Source organism: Gordionus sp. m RMFG-2023, chromosome 1, assembly GCF_954871325.1.
Source record: "Gordionus sp. m RMFG-2023 chromosome 1, tfGorSpeb1-WG-v2, whole genome shotgun sequence".
NCBI lineage: Eukaryota > Metazoa > Nematomorpha > Gordioida > Chordodea > Parachordodidae > Gordionus > Gordionus sp. m RMFG-2023.
The window spans coordinates 42,019,639-42,034,494 of record NC_088775.1 but is presented as its reverse complement, the minus strand read 5'-3'; the positions used below and the strand labels follow the sequence as shown (position 1 = coordinate 42,034,494).

Genomic DNA, 14,856 nt, shown 5'->3' with positions numbered 1-14,856 from the left:
GAGAATGGGGAACCAACGAAAGATGCAGTGGAAGGTTAGTCTTAAGGGTGGAGGTGTTATATTCGCTTTGTGAATATGTGATCGACGATTGTTAAGTATTAGTTTATATATAAATTATATTTTTATATAATTTGTTAGTTTGTGAATATGTGATCGACGATTGTTAAGTATTAATTTGAATATCCAGTCTAGGAATTTATTTTTTTTATGAACTTGAATAAACTTGTAATTTTAATTATTTTTTATGAATACTTGTAATTTTATTATTTTTTATGAATTTTTAAATACTTGTAATTTTTTTGCATATTAAAAAAATGTATATAAATGAAAAAATTTTAAAATAAAAATGTAGTGTATAATTTTATAATTCAAGAAACTTATTTTTGTAGTATAAATTTCGAGATTTGGTTTCGTAAGATTTTATAGAATTATTTAATATTTATATATATTCTTTTTTATTAATACTAGGTTCCATTAAATTCATTAAAGTCTCTCCCACGAGCCTTCGACATTTTGATTCATATAAGGAATTTTAACAATAATATATGATTAAATGATTATAAATAATTATTAGATTTCAGAGTAACAACAACTGTCTGTCGGCAAATTATAATTTTTTCTGGAGCTAATGTTTTGATCATTTTTATAAATGAAGGATTTTCAACAATTGAAAATGGCTGAATCATATCTATAATAAAATCAGATATTAAATCATCTAAAATGGTTTGGGTTAAAGTCTGAGGTCTCTTGAAAAAAAATAAATGAACGATGAGCCTAATCCAATATTTTCTTTAATAGATTTTTTCTCCTTCCCCTTTAATATTTGGATTAAGAGTGTTTGATGTTTTCTCTTAAAATTTAAAATGCAAACATTTATTTAGTATCTATACCCTTAAATCTTTTACAATGTTGCAAGTTGAGGTAATGCTAACTGAATTTTTATATTTTTTGGACATGGCAAGCATTTTACTAACAGAGATTTGTTTTCTTTATTTTGAAATATTATTTTAAAATATGGTCTATAAATTGGCCATGGAATGTTGTCATTTTCGTAATCAATATTAATCTTAAAAATTAATATAATAGAATAAAATAAAATAAAATAAAATAAAATACCAATTCCATTGCAATTAAAAATGGCAAATTCCTTGAGATGGATTGTAAAATCAGAATTTGCTTGTTTATTTATAACTCGGACATAATATTTAATTAATATTTATATATTCTTTTTTATTTATAAGTTTTAATATTTTACATATATATATAATTTTTTAATATATATATTAATATTAATTTATATGCTTATATGAAATAAAATAAATTTTACACTCAAGTATTTTTATTTATAATATAAAAAAGGGTTAAATAAAAGTATATCAAAATGTATCTTAAAAAGTATCTAAAACAGATACAAATACCTCTAAAATAATATCTAGATACAGATACTTTAATCAAAAATCTATCTAGACACAGATACCACATTTTTATATCTAGATACTTTAACAACTCTGCTGATTTACAAAAAACTGTCGACAAATAGTTTTACTGAAGTTAGAAAAATATTATTAAGACATTTTGCTATTTTCGGTTACTCCAATACGATTTTTACGGATAATGGGCCCCCATTTCAAAGTAGAGAATTCAGTATATTTTGCAAACAATTCTTAATTAGAAATATATATAGTGCTCTGTACCACCCTAGAACCAACGGAGAAGCAGAGCGGTTAGCACAAACTTTAAAAAAATTTTTAAAAAACATAATGATTCTAATAAAATACAAGATTTTCTGTTTAATTATCGAAATACGCCACAAATAACCATAAAACAATCACCAAGTTCAATTATGCTTAAATATCAACCCATAGGACCTTTACAATTAATAAAACCAGTTATCCTCATCCATACATACCCCAGTTACCAGGTTTTTTTTAAATATAAATGATAAAATGTGCAAAAGATTTTTAAAAAGATATTTGGATTACAGGTATTAATTGGTAAAAGAACAGTACCAATGACATTTTTAGCTGAGACTAAATTAGGTTTATGGAGAAGACATATTAATCATTTAAAATATAGGTTCGACGACTCCAATTTAAAAAATAGGAAGGAAGGAAGAGGAGAAACTAGGCAAACTATACCACTAATCAATGAAATTGATTCTATACAAAATTCAATAACAAAAGACAGTTGCGAAGACAGGGGGAGGGGGCTTTGGGGTTATTTTTTTTAAATTTTTTTTATTGTGAATAATTTCATTTAAAAAACGGTTTCAATTTAAAAATAAAATAATATCAACGATATCAAAATGAAATATATTTTAAACAAAACAAATAAGAATTTTCAATTTTAATCACATGGTTTAAAAATATAAATTAAAAATTTTATGATTTAAAATATTAAATAACAATAAAGATATATTGTAAATATTTTCTGGCATAGTTAAATTAGATATTTATAAATTTAATAATAAAATTTATATTGTTAAACTAATTACATAGTTTTAAATTTTAGTATATTTATAAATTTAATAATAAAATTTATATTGTTAAACTAATTACATAGTTTTAAAATTTTAGTTTATTTTTTATAATTAATTTTTAAATAAAAGAAAAATCATTTAATTACAGCATGATATACGAAAAATTTTTTCACATCGTAATCAAGGTATATTTTAATTTATTTATAAAATTTATGTAATTTGAATTAGAAATATATATGAATGTTGCTAGTAAAAATCAGCCATCAGTTGATTTGGTTACAAAATCCTCAAATGACGATGGTAATGATATTCACTTATAATATCTTTTATTAAATTTTTCAATTAGTAATACAAGTAATACTATACCCTGGGAAAACAAATGAGTTAGCTTAAAATCATCAAATGATGATGGTATATTCTAAATTATTTATAATTTCTCTTATTATTTTATAATTAAAAATATTATGTTTTATAAAAGCATATGAGGTATCAGTAGATTTGGCTGGAAAATTATCAAATGATGGTATGGTATTTTATAAAATAATTGAGTTCCATTATTTTATTTGTAAACTATATTATTTTGAGTTATTAAAATTTTGCAATGTGCTTTATTTAGTTATAACCCTTTTTTATATGATAAAGCCCATCATTTCGATTTGTGTTATTTCCCAAACAATTTTTAGATAGTACAACATTATAAGCACAAGTAGATTTGGGCAGTATTGTGAAAACTTGTATCTTAGATACAAATTAGTAATATCTTTCCCATAAGACCAAGTGGGCATTTCGCCCACGAGGCCCCAAGAAAATAACGATTTTTGAGGCCAATTGATAAAAAAATGAAAGAGACCGATAAAAAATAATAAAATATATATTATTTCTTTTTATCATATTAGTTATGAATTTTGTCTTGTAATATTCATATATTTCATATAATAAAGGTTGTCATAGAATATCATATCAATTCATTTTTTGAGGATTATCATTTAGATGTTATTATATTGATTTTTAATATAAGTCAAGTCTTGATTAATTAAAATTTCTATATATTTTATAATTTAATTAGCTATAAAATATTAAATTCAATATCCATATACAATTCCTACAGAAGATCAAACCATAATGAAATACTTATCAATTTTTGAAACTGAAAATTTAAAACACACACGGGAATTTCCTTTGAGATGATATAAATCTTATGAAAAAAGGATAAAATACTTAGACACCATTTAGAAAAGGCGCTTTTCAGGAGCAAGAAAAGGAAAGCTGAAACTCCCCGATAAATTAAAATCCATGGGAATAAGTTCTCTAATAAGTTATTAATACTGTTCTAGTTATAATGAGGAATTTAATAATAAAAAAATGGAAATAGGTAGCAAACTAGTGGTTTACAAATATATAATACAAGACAGCAGTTGATCTGAAAATAATTTTTCTGGCTAAAGGAGATTGCCAAGTCTCCAAATAAATAAGTGGAACAAGGTGGTGGGCACATGATAAAGACCTTATATAGTTATATGTTGTAAAGAGCTTACTCACGATCTCTAAGGGAAAAATCATCAGGCTAAATCTTTAATTGAGAATCTGACCAAAAAATGTTAAATCTGCTTTAATTTTTGGTGGCTCTCATTATATCTTTAAACATAATTTGAAGATTTATCACTTGGAAAATGATTGAAGATGCCATCTTTTATAATCTTTATCTCCATTCGAAATAAAGTTTTAAAATGGCTATAAATTTAAATAAAAATATTCTTGTTTTAAAGCTGCCAGATAACATCTGGATACAAAATATAATGCTAAAAACTCGAATTAATTTAAGGAGGATGTAAAGTGATGAACGCTCAAAGATCCGATTGAGGATCCGATTAATTAAGCCTTAAGATTTTCGGCGAATATGATTATCGAATGTGCAATACATGTATCGAAAGAATTTTGATGAAATAAATAAGGTATGGCCTTGAAGATAGTTTCATAATTAAATAATGTATGATAAGTAGTAAATCTAATGCAAGTAGGGTAGTCTTGCAATGAGAATTGGTGGATAAAAGTCTTGGAATCTGTAGTTGATAACGGTCTTGAGATACAGAAACGATGATAATAGTATTTATTTAAAGAAAAAGTTTTATTATTTCTTTTTTTCTATTATAATACATATATATATTTCAAAATTAAACATAATTCAATATAAATAAATGTCCAATTTATATATCACGATCTAAATATTGCCTTAAACAGTAAACATTTAAATGGACATGTAAAGTATTAATACTTTAGACAATATTAAATAAAGAAATATAGTATAATATGACATTAACGCATTTATAAACATTAAACTTTAAATTGAAATAATACATTATTTAATTTATATTACATGTTACCAACATGTAACAAAATCCAACCAAGTTATCAATGCTAAATATGTATCCATGAGATTCTTTGAAGCTATAATATAAACACAACCAGAGTTAGGCATTTTACTTAATAAAAGTTAGCGGTTACTATTACAAACGGCTAAGTAACAATTTCACTTCAAAAAAAAGCGAGCGGTTTTATCTTTATTTAGAACATGTAATAGTTACATAAAAATACTTTATTACATAATTAAAAATAAAAATAAATGAAAATAGAAAAATGAAATAAAGTAAAAAGTATTAGAATTTGAAGAAATTCTATTCGTAGTTTTATTGGATTCCCTTCTTTCTGTTAACCAATACAATCAGACATTCCATTTTAACATTAATATATATTTATAAAAAAAATATTTCTATATTAAAAAAATTATTTTGGTTTAAAAGAATAGAAATTTAAAAGTCCAAAAAACTTAAGTTACACAAACAAACATAATGATACAAAGCCTCTTTGTTATATTTTTAAAATGTGAGATATGTTATGTAACGCAACGCAATTTGTAATTTTCTGCCCAACTCTGCTCACAAATGCGTACATTAATCTATTTTATGACAACATATTAGTAAATTATTAAAGAACATATAGTAATTTCAAAATTATAAAAATCGGCTGAGGGCAAATATGAACACGATTAATTGAAGACCTTTATATTAATGCCTGTTGTAAAAGAATTCTATTTGGACTATATTTGTAATATGCTTGATTTTAATATACAAAAAATCTGATACTCGGTGCAGTATGATGTGTTTTATGTAAATTTTATAGTATAAGTAATAATTTTATAAGTATATATATATATATATATACTTTATTATATGCACAATTGCGATAAGTATATGTTTTTATAAGTTCAATTATATAATTTTATATGTGCAATTCTTTAAATAAATGTGGGATTCTCATTTATATGAGTCTTTTTTAAATAAAAATTTAATAAAATTGTGTCTAACCTATCGTATTGACATTTTTGTCCAAAAATATAAGAAATAATAAAAACGCCCTTAGCCACAATAAAAATGAGGCCGCTAGAAAATATTTGCCCGCAAGGCCGTAGGATCGGCATTCCGCCCTTGTTCTTTTCTTGTTGTGCTCCTCAGATCTGAACTCTAAAATTCATATTGAAACATATAATTTTTAAAATCTAAAAAAAATATAGAAAAACACTGTCCTCATCAAAAAGATGTTTCATTATACTTAAATTTTCATATTAAAAATGATAAGCTATTAAAAATATTTGGATACCTGACAAATGTTATAAATTTCCAAATTGTCCTTGGATAAAAGAAATTTAACATTTCAAGCATCGTGGCTTAACAAATATAAGTGGCGCTTACTAAGTTTATTAAAAGGGAGCTTTTTGTAAAGTGTGCATCATTTTTTCACCAAGATATGCTGGAAACGGGTTACAAAAACTCAGAACATTGGAAAGTCAAATATATACAAGATGGAAAGATGCTCTTGAAAATTTTAATTATCATCAACAAAATAAATATCTCAATTCTTGCGAGATGTCGGATGCTTTAAAAGCCATCTCTATGAATCAAAAGATATCAATATCTAATGTATTGAATAAAATAAAATTTGATATTGTTACAACCAACAGAGCAAGAATAAATGTAATAATTGATGCAATCATTTGGTTAGGGAGGCAGGGCTTAGCATTAAGAGTTTATAAAATATCTGCTGGTCCCTTAACAATTACATATTCTTCTCATAATGAAGGGAATTTCAAGGAATTGTTGAAAATTTTATGCAATAATAATGATAAATACATATAAAGCTTTCTGAAAGCTCTGCTAAAAATGCCACCTACCTTAGTCCAAGTATTCAAAATAAAATAAGAGCCATATGCAATAGGTTCATATTGAAAGATTTCTACAAAAGTGAAAGCATCACCATTTTTTAATATTTTGGCGATGAGACTTCGGATGTTGGTAACATAGAGCAATTATCTATAGCAGTAAGGGACAATTTTTAATATCAATTAAATGTGTATATTTTTTATTTAATTATACATATGATTTTAGCAAAATGCTACAAAAAAATTGACTTGGATTTAAGGGAGGTTATGATAGGGCAAAGGATATTGTTGAGATATTAACAAATATCAGAGATAAGATGGATGAAAAATTTCATGAAATATAAGAATGTAAAGGAGATAGCTCTTTACCGATTAGTACCTACATTAATGAAAGGTCTTTTTCAACTTTGAAAAGGTTAAAACCTATATAAGAAATAGCACCGGTGAAAACCGTTTAAATGGATTACCCCTATTAAATATTTATAAGGAGATTATTTTAGATAAAAATTTGATTCTAAATGAATTAGCCAAATCTCAGAGAAAAGTAGACCTCTCTTTATAAATTCAAATCATAAAACTGCTATATGATTATAATATATTCTTAGTCATAAAATTTTTATATGCAAAACTTAATTATAATGAATTCTTACTCATAATATTTATATATTTTTTATATTATGCTATTTTTAATAACAGTATTGCATTTGCAATAAGAATTATTTATATTTTGATTCATTTGTATTAATTATAACTGTTAAATTATATTTATTTTAAATAACGTACAAGAATTACTTATATTTTATTGATTATATTTATTTTAAATATAGTTTAAAATTTTTAATATAATAATCTGTATATAATTTCTACATTTTGAAATTTATTTTATTGTATATTATCATTTTAAAATAAATGCATAGTTTAATAAGGGATGATATTTTTGCTAAAGTATTTTAATAAATAAAATCTAATATTTATTTTTAACACTCAATAAGATATATTGAGTGATAATAAAAAATGGAAGGTTTGGGAGGGGGGGGGGGCAATTTTTTTCTCTTTCTACAGATAAATTAATTTGCAATTGACTAAACATTGATAAAATTTTTAGAATAATGCTTTCAGCTCATATTTGGCCAAAATTCTGTTACTAATATTGTTTTTTATGCTGGCTATTATAGTGGTTAGACACTAATAAAGCACATAATATTGCCAAAATTTAAAAATAGAGTTTGGGGGCGAAGCCTCCCCAAAATTTTTAACCCCCCCCCCCCCCCCAGGGATAAAGACATGGATCCTATAAAATACTCGATAACCAAAGATAATGATCCTATACAAGACTGGATAAACAAAAACACCATCATAAATGAAAAGATTGAAATTGACAGTACTCACCTACAGTAGTGAACGAAAGTACAAGTAGCCGTTATCCAAAACGGATAAGAAAACAATTTATACCGTTCCAAATCGAGATCCTAAAAAGGAGAGAATTTATGTAATAGAATCAATTAACCTTAAAGGCAATTGATAATACGATTAATTGTATTCAAATATTCATTGTGTATGATGATTAAATTATGTATTTATGATTTGTAAAAGATATATATAAACTGAAGTACAAAAATATAATAGTTAAAATATAATAAATTCGTTCACTAATAATAATATATTACAAGTAGAGCATTAATAATTTATTCTTTTTAAAATTTATGAATGGAGGACCATTATAATTAAAAAAGGTGTAATATATAATAAAAATATCGCCAGGAAATTTTTTTTGGAGAGGGGGGGGGGTTGTGAGTAGGTATAGGTTTATGAGGGAGGTTTGCTTCCAGTGAATATTCTATCATGTATATGCTGCTCTTGATATTGGATAATGCTAGATAAATACAAGCTTAAGTAGCAGCTGGAGCTCGCTTAGCTAGATGCTTTTTAGGATGGTTAGTATTGTTAAACGACCTGATTTGAGTCGATTTTTATTGATGGCCCGATTAAGATTTTAGCCAAGACAATATTTTATAAGCCTGTAAATATTGTTTAGCTCATAGAAGTCAAAAAGATTTAGACCTTTATTTGACAAATCTCGAGATCATATTATTTTGGCTAAAATCTTAATCGGGCCTTTTAACAATACTAGTGGTAAAGCATCCCATTTTTCAAAATTAGCACCAATTTTAAAAATGGATCAACACCTTATTTCTTTTTTTTATATTAGTGTTAAATTTTTAAATAATTAACACCCATTTAAACAAATATATTAATATTTTATTTAAATAGCATTCTTACGAAATTTTACGGTTTATTTTAGATAAATATAATTCTTTTAGCATTAAATCATTTTATAATTATAATTTCCTTCTTTTATCTTTTAGAAAAAATAAAATGATGAAAAATCAAAATATATCATATAAAAAATAAGGTATAATCTATTTATAATATTTATTATTCTTATTATTTTATTAACACATTCTACACATCAAAATGAAACAAAACCGGCTTCATATCATATGCGGAAGGAGCCGCAGATCGTGTTGTTAAAAAACCTGATTTAGGCCGATTTTTAAAAACGTCCCAATAAAGATTTTGGCCAAAATAATATTATCTAAGCCAGGAGATTTTGTTCATAAATGGCAGAAAGATTTGGATTTCCATTCGAGGATTACATAATATTATTTTGGCTAAAATCTTAATCGGACCGCTTTTTAAAATCGACCCAAATCGGGCTTTTCAACAATACTAACCGCAGGTACGCAAAGAAGGGTTTGGTAGCCGAACCTAAGTTTGAGGAGCCTGATGAACATATTTCACGGAACTCTTGTCCCTGTTTATTAACTATAAATTATATTTTCTAAATATATTTTTTTTAAATTATAAATCCTTATAAAATGATTTCCTTCATAATAATAAGGTAGAGCAGAATATGTTAAAAAATCTGCATATCCTATAAAAACTTTATGATTAGATAAAATCTGATTTTTAAACCCAATAAATATTAATTTAAATGATATCTTTAAATATATTTTGTCTCATTATATTTTAGGCTTATTCAAAGGCGAATCGAGTTTTTATTTTGTTTCAAATAATTGGATCCGGTTCGATTAGTAACAAATACAAATAGTAATTCGTTTTGTTCGAATAAAAACAGACAATTATTAGATACGCATACGTTTTTGAATAGGCTTATAACTATATAAAATGACAGTTTTTATAATTAAATATGTTAAATAATTGATATTAATGTTTTTTGAATAAATGATATAAAGTTATTATTTTTATAAAATTCCTGTTTAGAATATATTGGTCAAAGAATGATAACATCGAGGAGAGTGGGAATGCTGGTATGTATTTTCTTATCATATTCTTCAAAATATCTTGAGATTTGAACTATACACCAAAAATTCCTTGACTTAAATAATTCTAATGGTTCTGGTTCCAGTTTATATAAAAATAATTCTAAGTTATCACTTTTTTTATAACGATGTTTTACTAAATTTTGAATTACAGTACATATCTTAACTAAATGATCAACCTTTACGTATTTTTCTTTCAAATAGTGATATAATGTATACGTTTTTGGAGTAAGGGGGAGGGGGGAGGTTATTAGTTTAAAATGATATTTACGAGAACAAGCGAATTTTTGGAGTGGGTCTTTGTGCCGCCCAATTAAGCCTATAATTAGGATTGATTGTTCAACTTACCGAAATAATTTTGAAAAGTTATTTCCAAATTGAAATCTTGCTAATGATATATATCCTAAATTTACATCTGGTCTTTCAGATACTCTGTATTAAACAAAAGTAGGAATTGAAATTTATATAAAATTTACTAAATTTAACCGAGTTTTTTTAAATTTTAATATGGTTAAATATAACAATATATAATAATATAATTCATAAAATAACAAAGAATTTAAAGTATCTTTATCTATCACAAATTTTGGTTACTTTAGTAAAAGATATAAAATGCTCTTGATCAAATTCCTTGAATATAATGATTTAATAATTAAAAATATTACAAGCGAGTAGTATATAAATACCCAAATAAATAAAATAGTGTTAGTATGAAATAAAATTATCTAAAATGTTAATATTTTGTCGTTGTTTTCCATGTGTCTTTTAACAGCTCGCCATAGGGCTGGAATATTTCCAGCTCCAAATCCATCTGTTTTGTGTCTTTCTATGAGTTCCAAAAAGAAGGTACCTTCCTGGAAAATTGGTTTGCTAAAGATTTGGAGCAAATACCTGGTTATTTTGGAAATTCAAAAAATTAAGGAAAATAATCATGTAATAGGGGTGTAGATTTATTATTTCTTTAAATGAAATATATAAACATAGGGGTCAGGCAAGTCAAATTTTATTTGGTAAGATAAATTTAATAATAAATGTGTGCAATTCAGATATTAAATCCATAACAAAAAAATGCGCTGACAGATGCTAAAACCCGATATCGGTTGATCCATCCTTACTTTTTAAAAATTTCAATTAATGTTTAACATTTTTTATAACATTTGTTTAGGTAAAGTTCTTTAATTTTTTTTAAAAAATGACATCAAGATGTGATTTAACAACTTTCCTCTAAAATTCTTAGATAAAAATAAAATGAATTTGATTTATTTACTTTTTAAAATAAATATGGATTACCTTTTATCAGAATCGATTATTTCATTGTTATTTATGTCTACGGGGTTATCATCGGTGTCAATCAATATTCCAGTTCCATAAATTTTGGCCCAATCTATCTCAATATCTTTTATTCTTTTCACAATAACATCCTTAAAGTTTGTTAGATTTTTTTAAAGATTAGCATTTTATTGGTGGTTAGAATAAAAAATCTACTTATAATTTGGAAATTTTAGAAGCACTTTCCAATCTTGTCATCAACCAATCTTAAATATAAAAAAAATATATAGGATCTTGTAGACTAGGATGTCTGGCTGAACATATAGAGCTCTTATCGACAAAATTTGATTATAATAAAAATGAATTATGACTTATGAAATTTATATTGTTATATTTTCTTTATAATTTTTTTCTGTTACATCTTTGTAATATGTTTCGGGAGTAACCAAAAATTCCAAACCACTTTCAGTCAAAATATTTCTCGTGGTAAAAATGTCTGGACAAGACAAGGCGATGTGTTGTATACCCGGTCCACCGTGAGCCGATATAAAGGAACTTATTTGATCCGAAACTGGAAAATATCAAATGATATAAAAATACATGATTTTAGGGGATATAATAAATTATTATTCTTTAAATTGATAAAAAAATAATATAAAAAACTCCCTTCTCTAGTTAGTAAAGCTACTTCAAACCATTTAAGAAATCATCGACAAAATTATAAATACTCTTTAATTAACACCTTAATATATGTACTTTGTTATCGATTTTAAAAAAATTATTTTAGGGTTCGCTAACCGTTGGGCATCAATGATTCCGCCAGAACTAAATGAAAAGGTAAAGATTTTTTGGAAAATCTATTAACTTTCCCAAGGGCCGAAGATAAAATACTGTGTTCGCGACATTTCCAGTATTCCATGGCCAACAGCCTTACACCTAAATCTTGATCATTTTTGATGACAAAACCTTCTTCGTTTGATTCTTTGCTTATTTTTGTCAAATAAGATTTTTTAATTAAATTTTTTCAAAAATTTACGATTAATAATTTTTAAGATTTTACTCCATCCATTTGGGTAATCTTATTAATAATTTCTTTTTAATATAATTTCCTCTCAATGTTTTATTAATGCGGACCAGGCAAGATGGGTTTAAAAATTATATTTAATTATTAATAGATCAACCTCGTGCATGGTGCTAATAGGAATATTGTAGCTTAATTAACCATGAGATTTTCATAAAAAATTTATAAAGGCATTTAGAATAATATATAAAGGAATTTTAAAAAAAACCTGTTTAACTTAAAACGGTGAAAGTCCAAACAGTAACTGTACCAGGAAATAATAGAACTGTATTGTCCAGTGTGACAAGCAATTGCCACGTGATCAATTTTGGTAAACAAATTTATTGACACCTGTTGAAATTTCATATTTTCTGTTTGATTTTCATTGAGATTTTCAGATGATTCTAATTCATAGTTTTTTGCTGGAATGGTTCTGAAAAAGAAATTTCTTGTAATAATTCATTACACATATTTATATAATATTAATATATTCGTTATTTATATAGTTATTAACGCTCACGAGGTTAAGAAAAAAATGCAAGTAATTAGATGTCTAGGTTACTCCCATTTTGGTATTGTTTTATCTCATTTTTATATTATGATTTGATATTTTTAATGCTTAGATGAATAGATATGTTGTAAGGGTTTAGCAAATTCAGGGCCATACTGACCCGGGATTTATATAGCAAATTTGTGTTTTTTATTTTGAAAGACTAGATTGTACCTATCCTATGAATTTCAGACTTTGGCCAAAAAATTTTGTTTATTTTTTAAATTTATATGAAAAATCTATAAACAGAAATTAACAAACTGAAAATAGGTCAAAGATTCATAATAAAATCTGGAGACATACAGAGGTACCACTTGCACGGCCCGGCCCGGATTTTTTAAAAAATAATGAGGAGATATGTCAACTGCATTCGAGGTCTGTCAATTCGCTATCGCTCGCCCACATCATGGGCGGGCGTTTGCAGATGGGATAAAATATTATGAAACAATGGACCGGCGATGGGCAGGTGAATTTTAGATATATTAAAATAAAATAATTGTTGAATATTTAGCAGGTAGGTTAGAAATTTAAGATAAATGGGAAGGTTGCAAGTGAATTTTAAAAAAAACCATGGGCGGGAAAGAGATAAAATTTTATTAAAACAGTGGATGGGCGTTCGGATTAAAACCTGCCCACAGGCCTCTACTTTGCATATCCTGGATCACTACAAATTAATCTACAATTCTTTTGAAATAAATTTTTTTTAAAGCTCTGAGGTGGGGCAAGACCATTCCATTTTACCCCTCAAGGGTCAAAGAAACAATAGATATTTATTAAACTTGCGGAACAGAACATAAAATTAAAATATCTAACAATACCTTAGCTAGTTTATGCCAAATCCTATCTTAGTTCCTTTTTAAATAATATATCTGATCAAATATTTCTAAACTATCTTATAATAGCAACAAACTTATAGATTCCAAGATTTTTATTTATTTGTAAAAATCTCAAATTGGATAGTAAAATATTAACTTTTTGTTTGGAAGGTGCCTCATCATGTAATTGGGCAGGAAAGGACCTCGATACTCTGAATCATCTATGAGAGTATGCAACACGTTTCCCACGCAAGATCTAATTATAGCGTATTTTATGCATCCAAATTCATCGCTAATCTCTGTCACAGGTTGTATGATACAAGCCATATTATTAAATTGAGAATTCAGAGATTGGCCATCATATAAGTCCTCTTCTTTCCTGCTCATCAAACTATCTGATCTAACATCGTTACTTCCATCAATATATGACGATATTTCTTGGGGAATGTTGATATTTAAAAAATTATTTTGGGTAGAATTGACTTCGAAATGACAACAGCGGCCCAAAATTTCTATAAGGTTATCGACTCGCAGAGCTATGTTGAAAACCGAATCAGCCCCACCATTTAAATGATAACTCGGATTGTTGCAGCAGAAAACTGTGAAATCGTCCCACTCCTCGACACACTTATCATCTAAGGGGTTCTCATTCAGAACGAATTGGTCAATGTCATAATCATTATTTGTCATGCCTTTTCTCTTCTGTTTTACCAAAAAATCACTAGGACTTTCATTTGAGCTCTGACGTTGGATCACTATAAAAATTAGCTGATGACTCTTTAGCACCCACTGATAGCATGTTTTAGTTATTTTGGTGGCCCAGAGCTTAAGTTTCAATTGTTTCATCAACTTCGAGGTTACTTTCAATCCGTCTTTGCAACAAATTTGAACGTGGTGCAATGAAGCGCCTCCCATTTAATTTTCTGAATATATTTCATTCATAAAATTTTAGTTGCCATAGAACTAATTAATAAATTAAAAAGCTTTATTGATCTCACGAAATGTAAAATACTAAGTGTTTAAGTATAATTATATTAATATTTAAATTAATAAACTTTCAATCATATCTTATTAATTTTCTAAAGAGGTGAATTTTTGTTTTTTTTGTATTTAAAAATGTTAAAGT

General features: G+C 26.1%; 1 protein-coding gene across 1 annotated transcript; it reads right to left on the bottom strand.

The window, feature by feature from the left end:
• Nucleotides 1–10,761: 10,761 nt before the first annotated feature.
• Nucleotides 10,762–14,645, bottom strand: LOC135925715 (4-hydroxyphenylpyruvate dioxygenase-like protein). Its single transcript, XM_065461177.1, has 6 exons — nucleotides 13,888–14,645; nucleotides 12,595–12,813; nucleotides 12,104–12,291; nucleotides 11,725–11,876; nucleotides 11,327–11,457; nucleotides 10,762–10,927 (listed from the first exon to the last, which is right to left on the bottom strand). Exons 1-6 carry the CDS (start codon nucleotides 14,643–14,645, stop codon nucleotides 10,762–10,764), a joined length of 1,614 nt encoding a protein of 537 aa, XP_065317249.1.
• Between the last annotated feature and the right edge of the window lie 211 nt (nucleotides 14,646–14,856).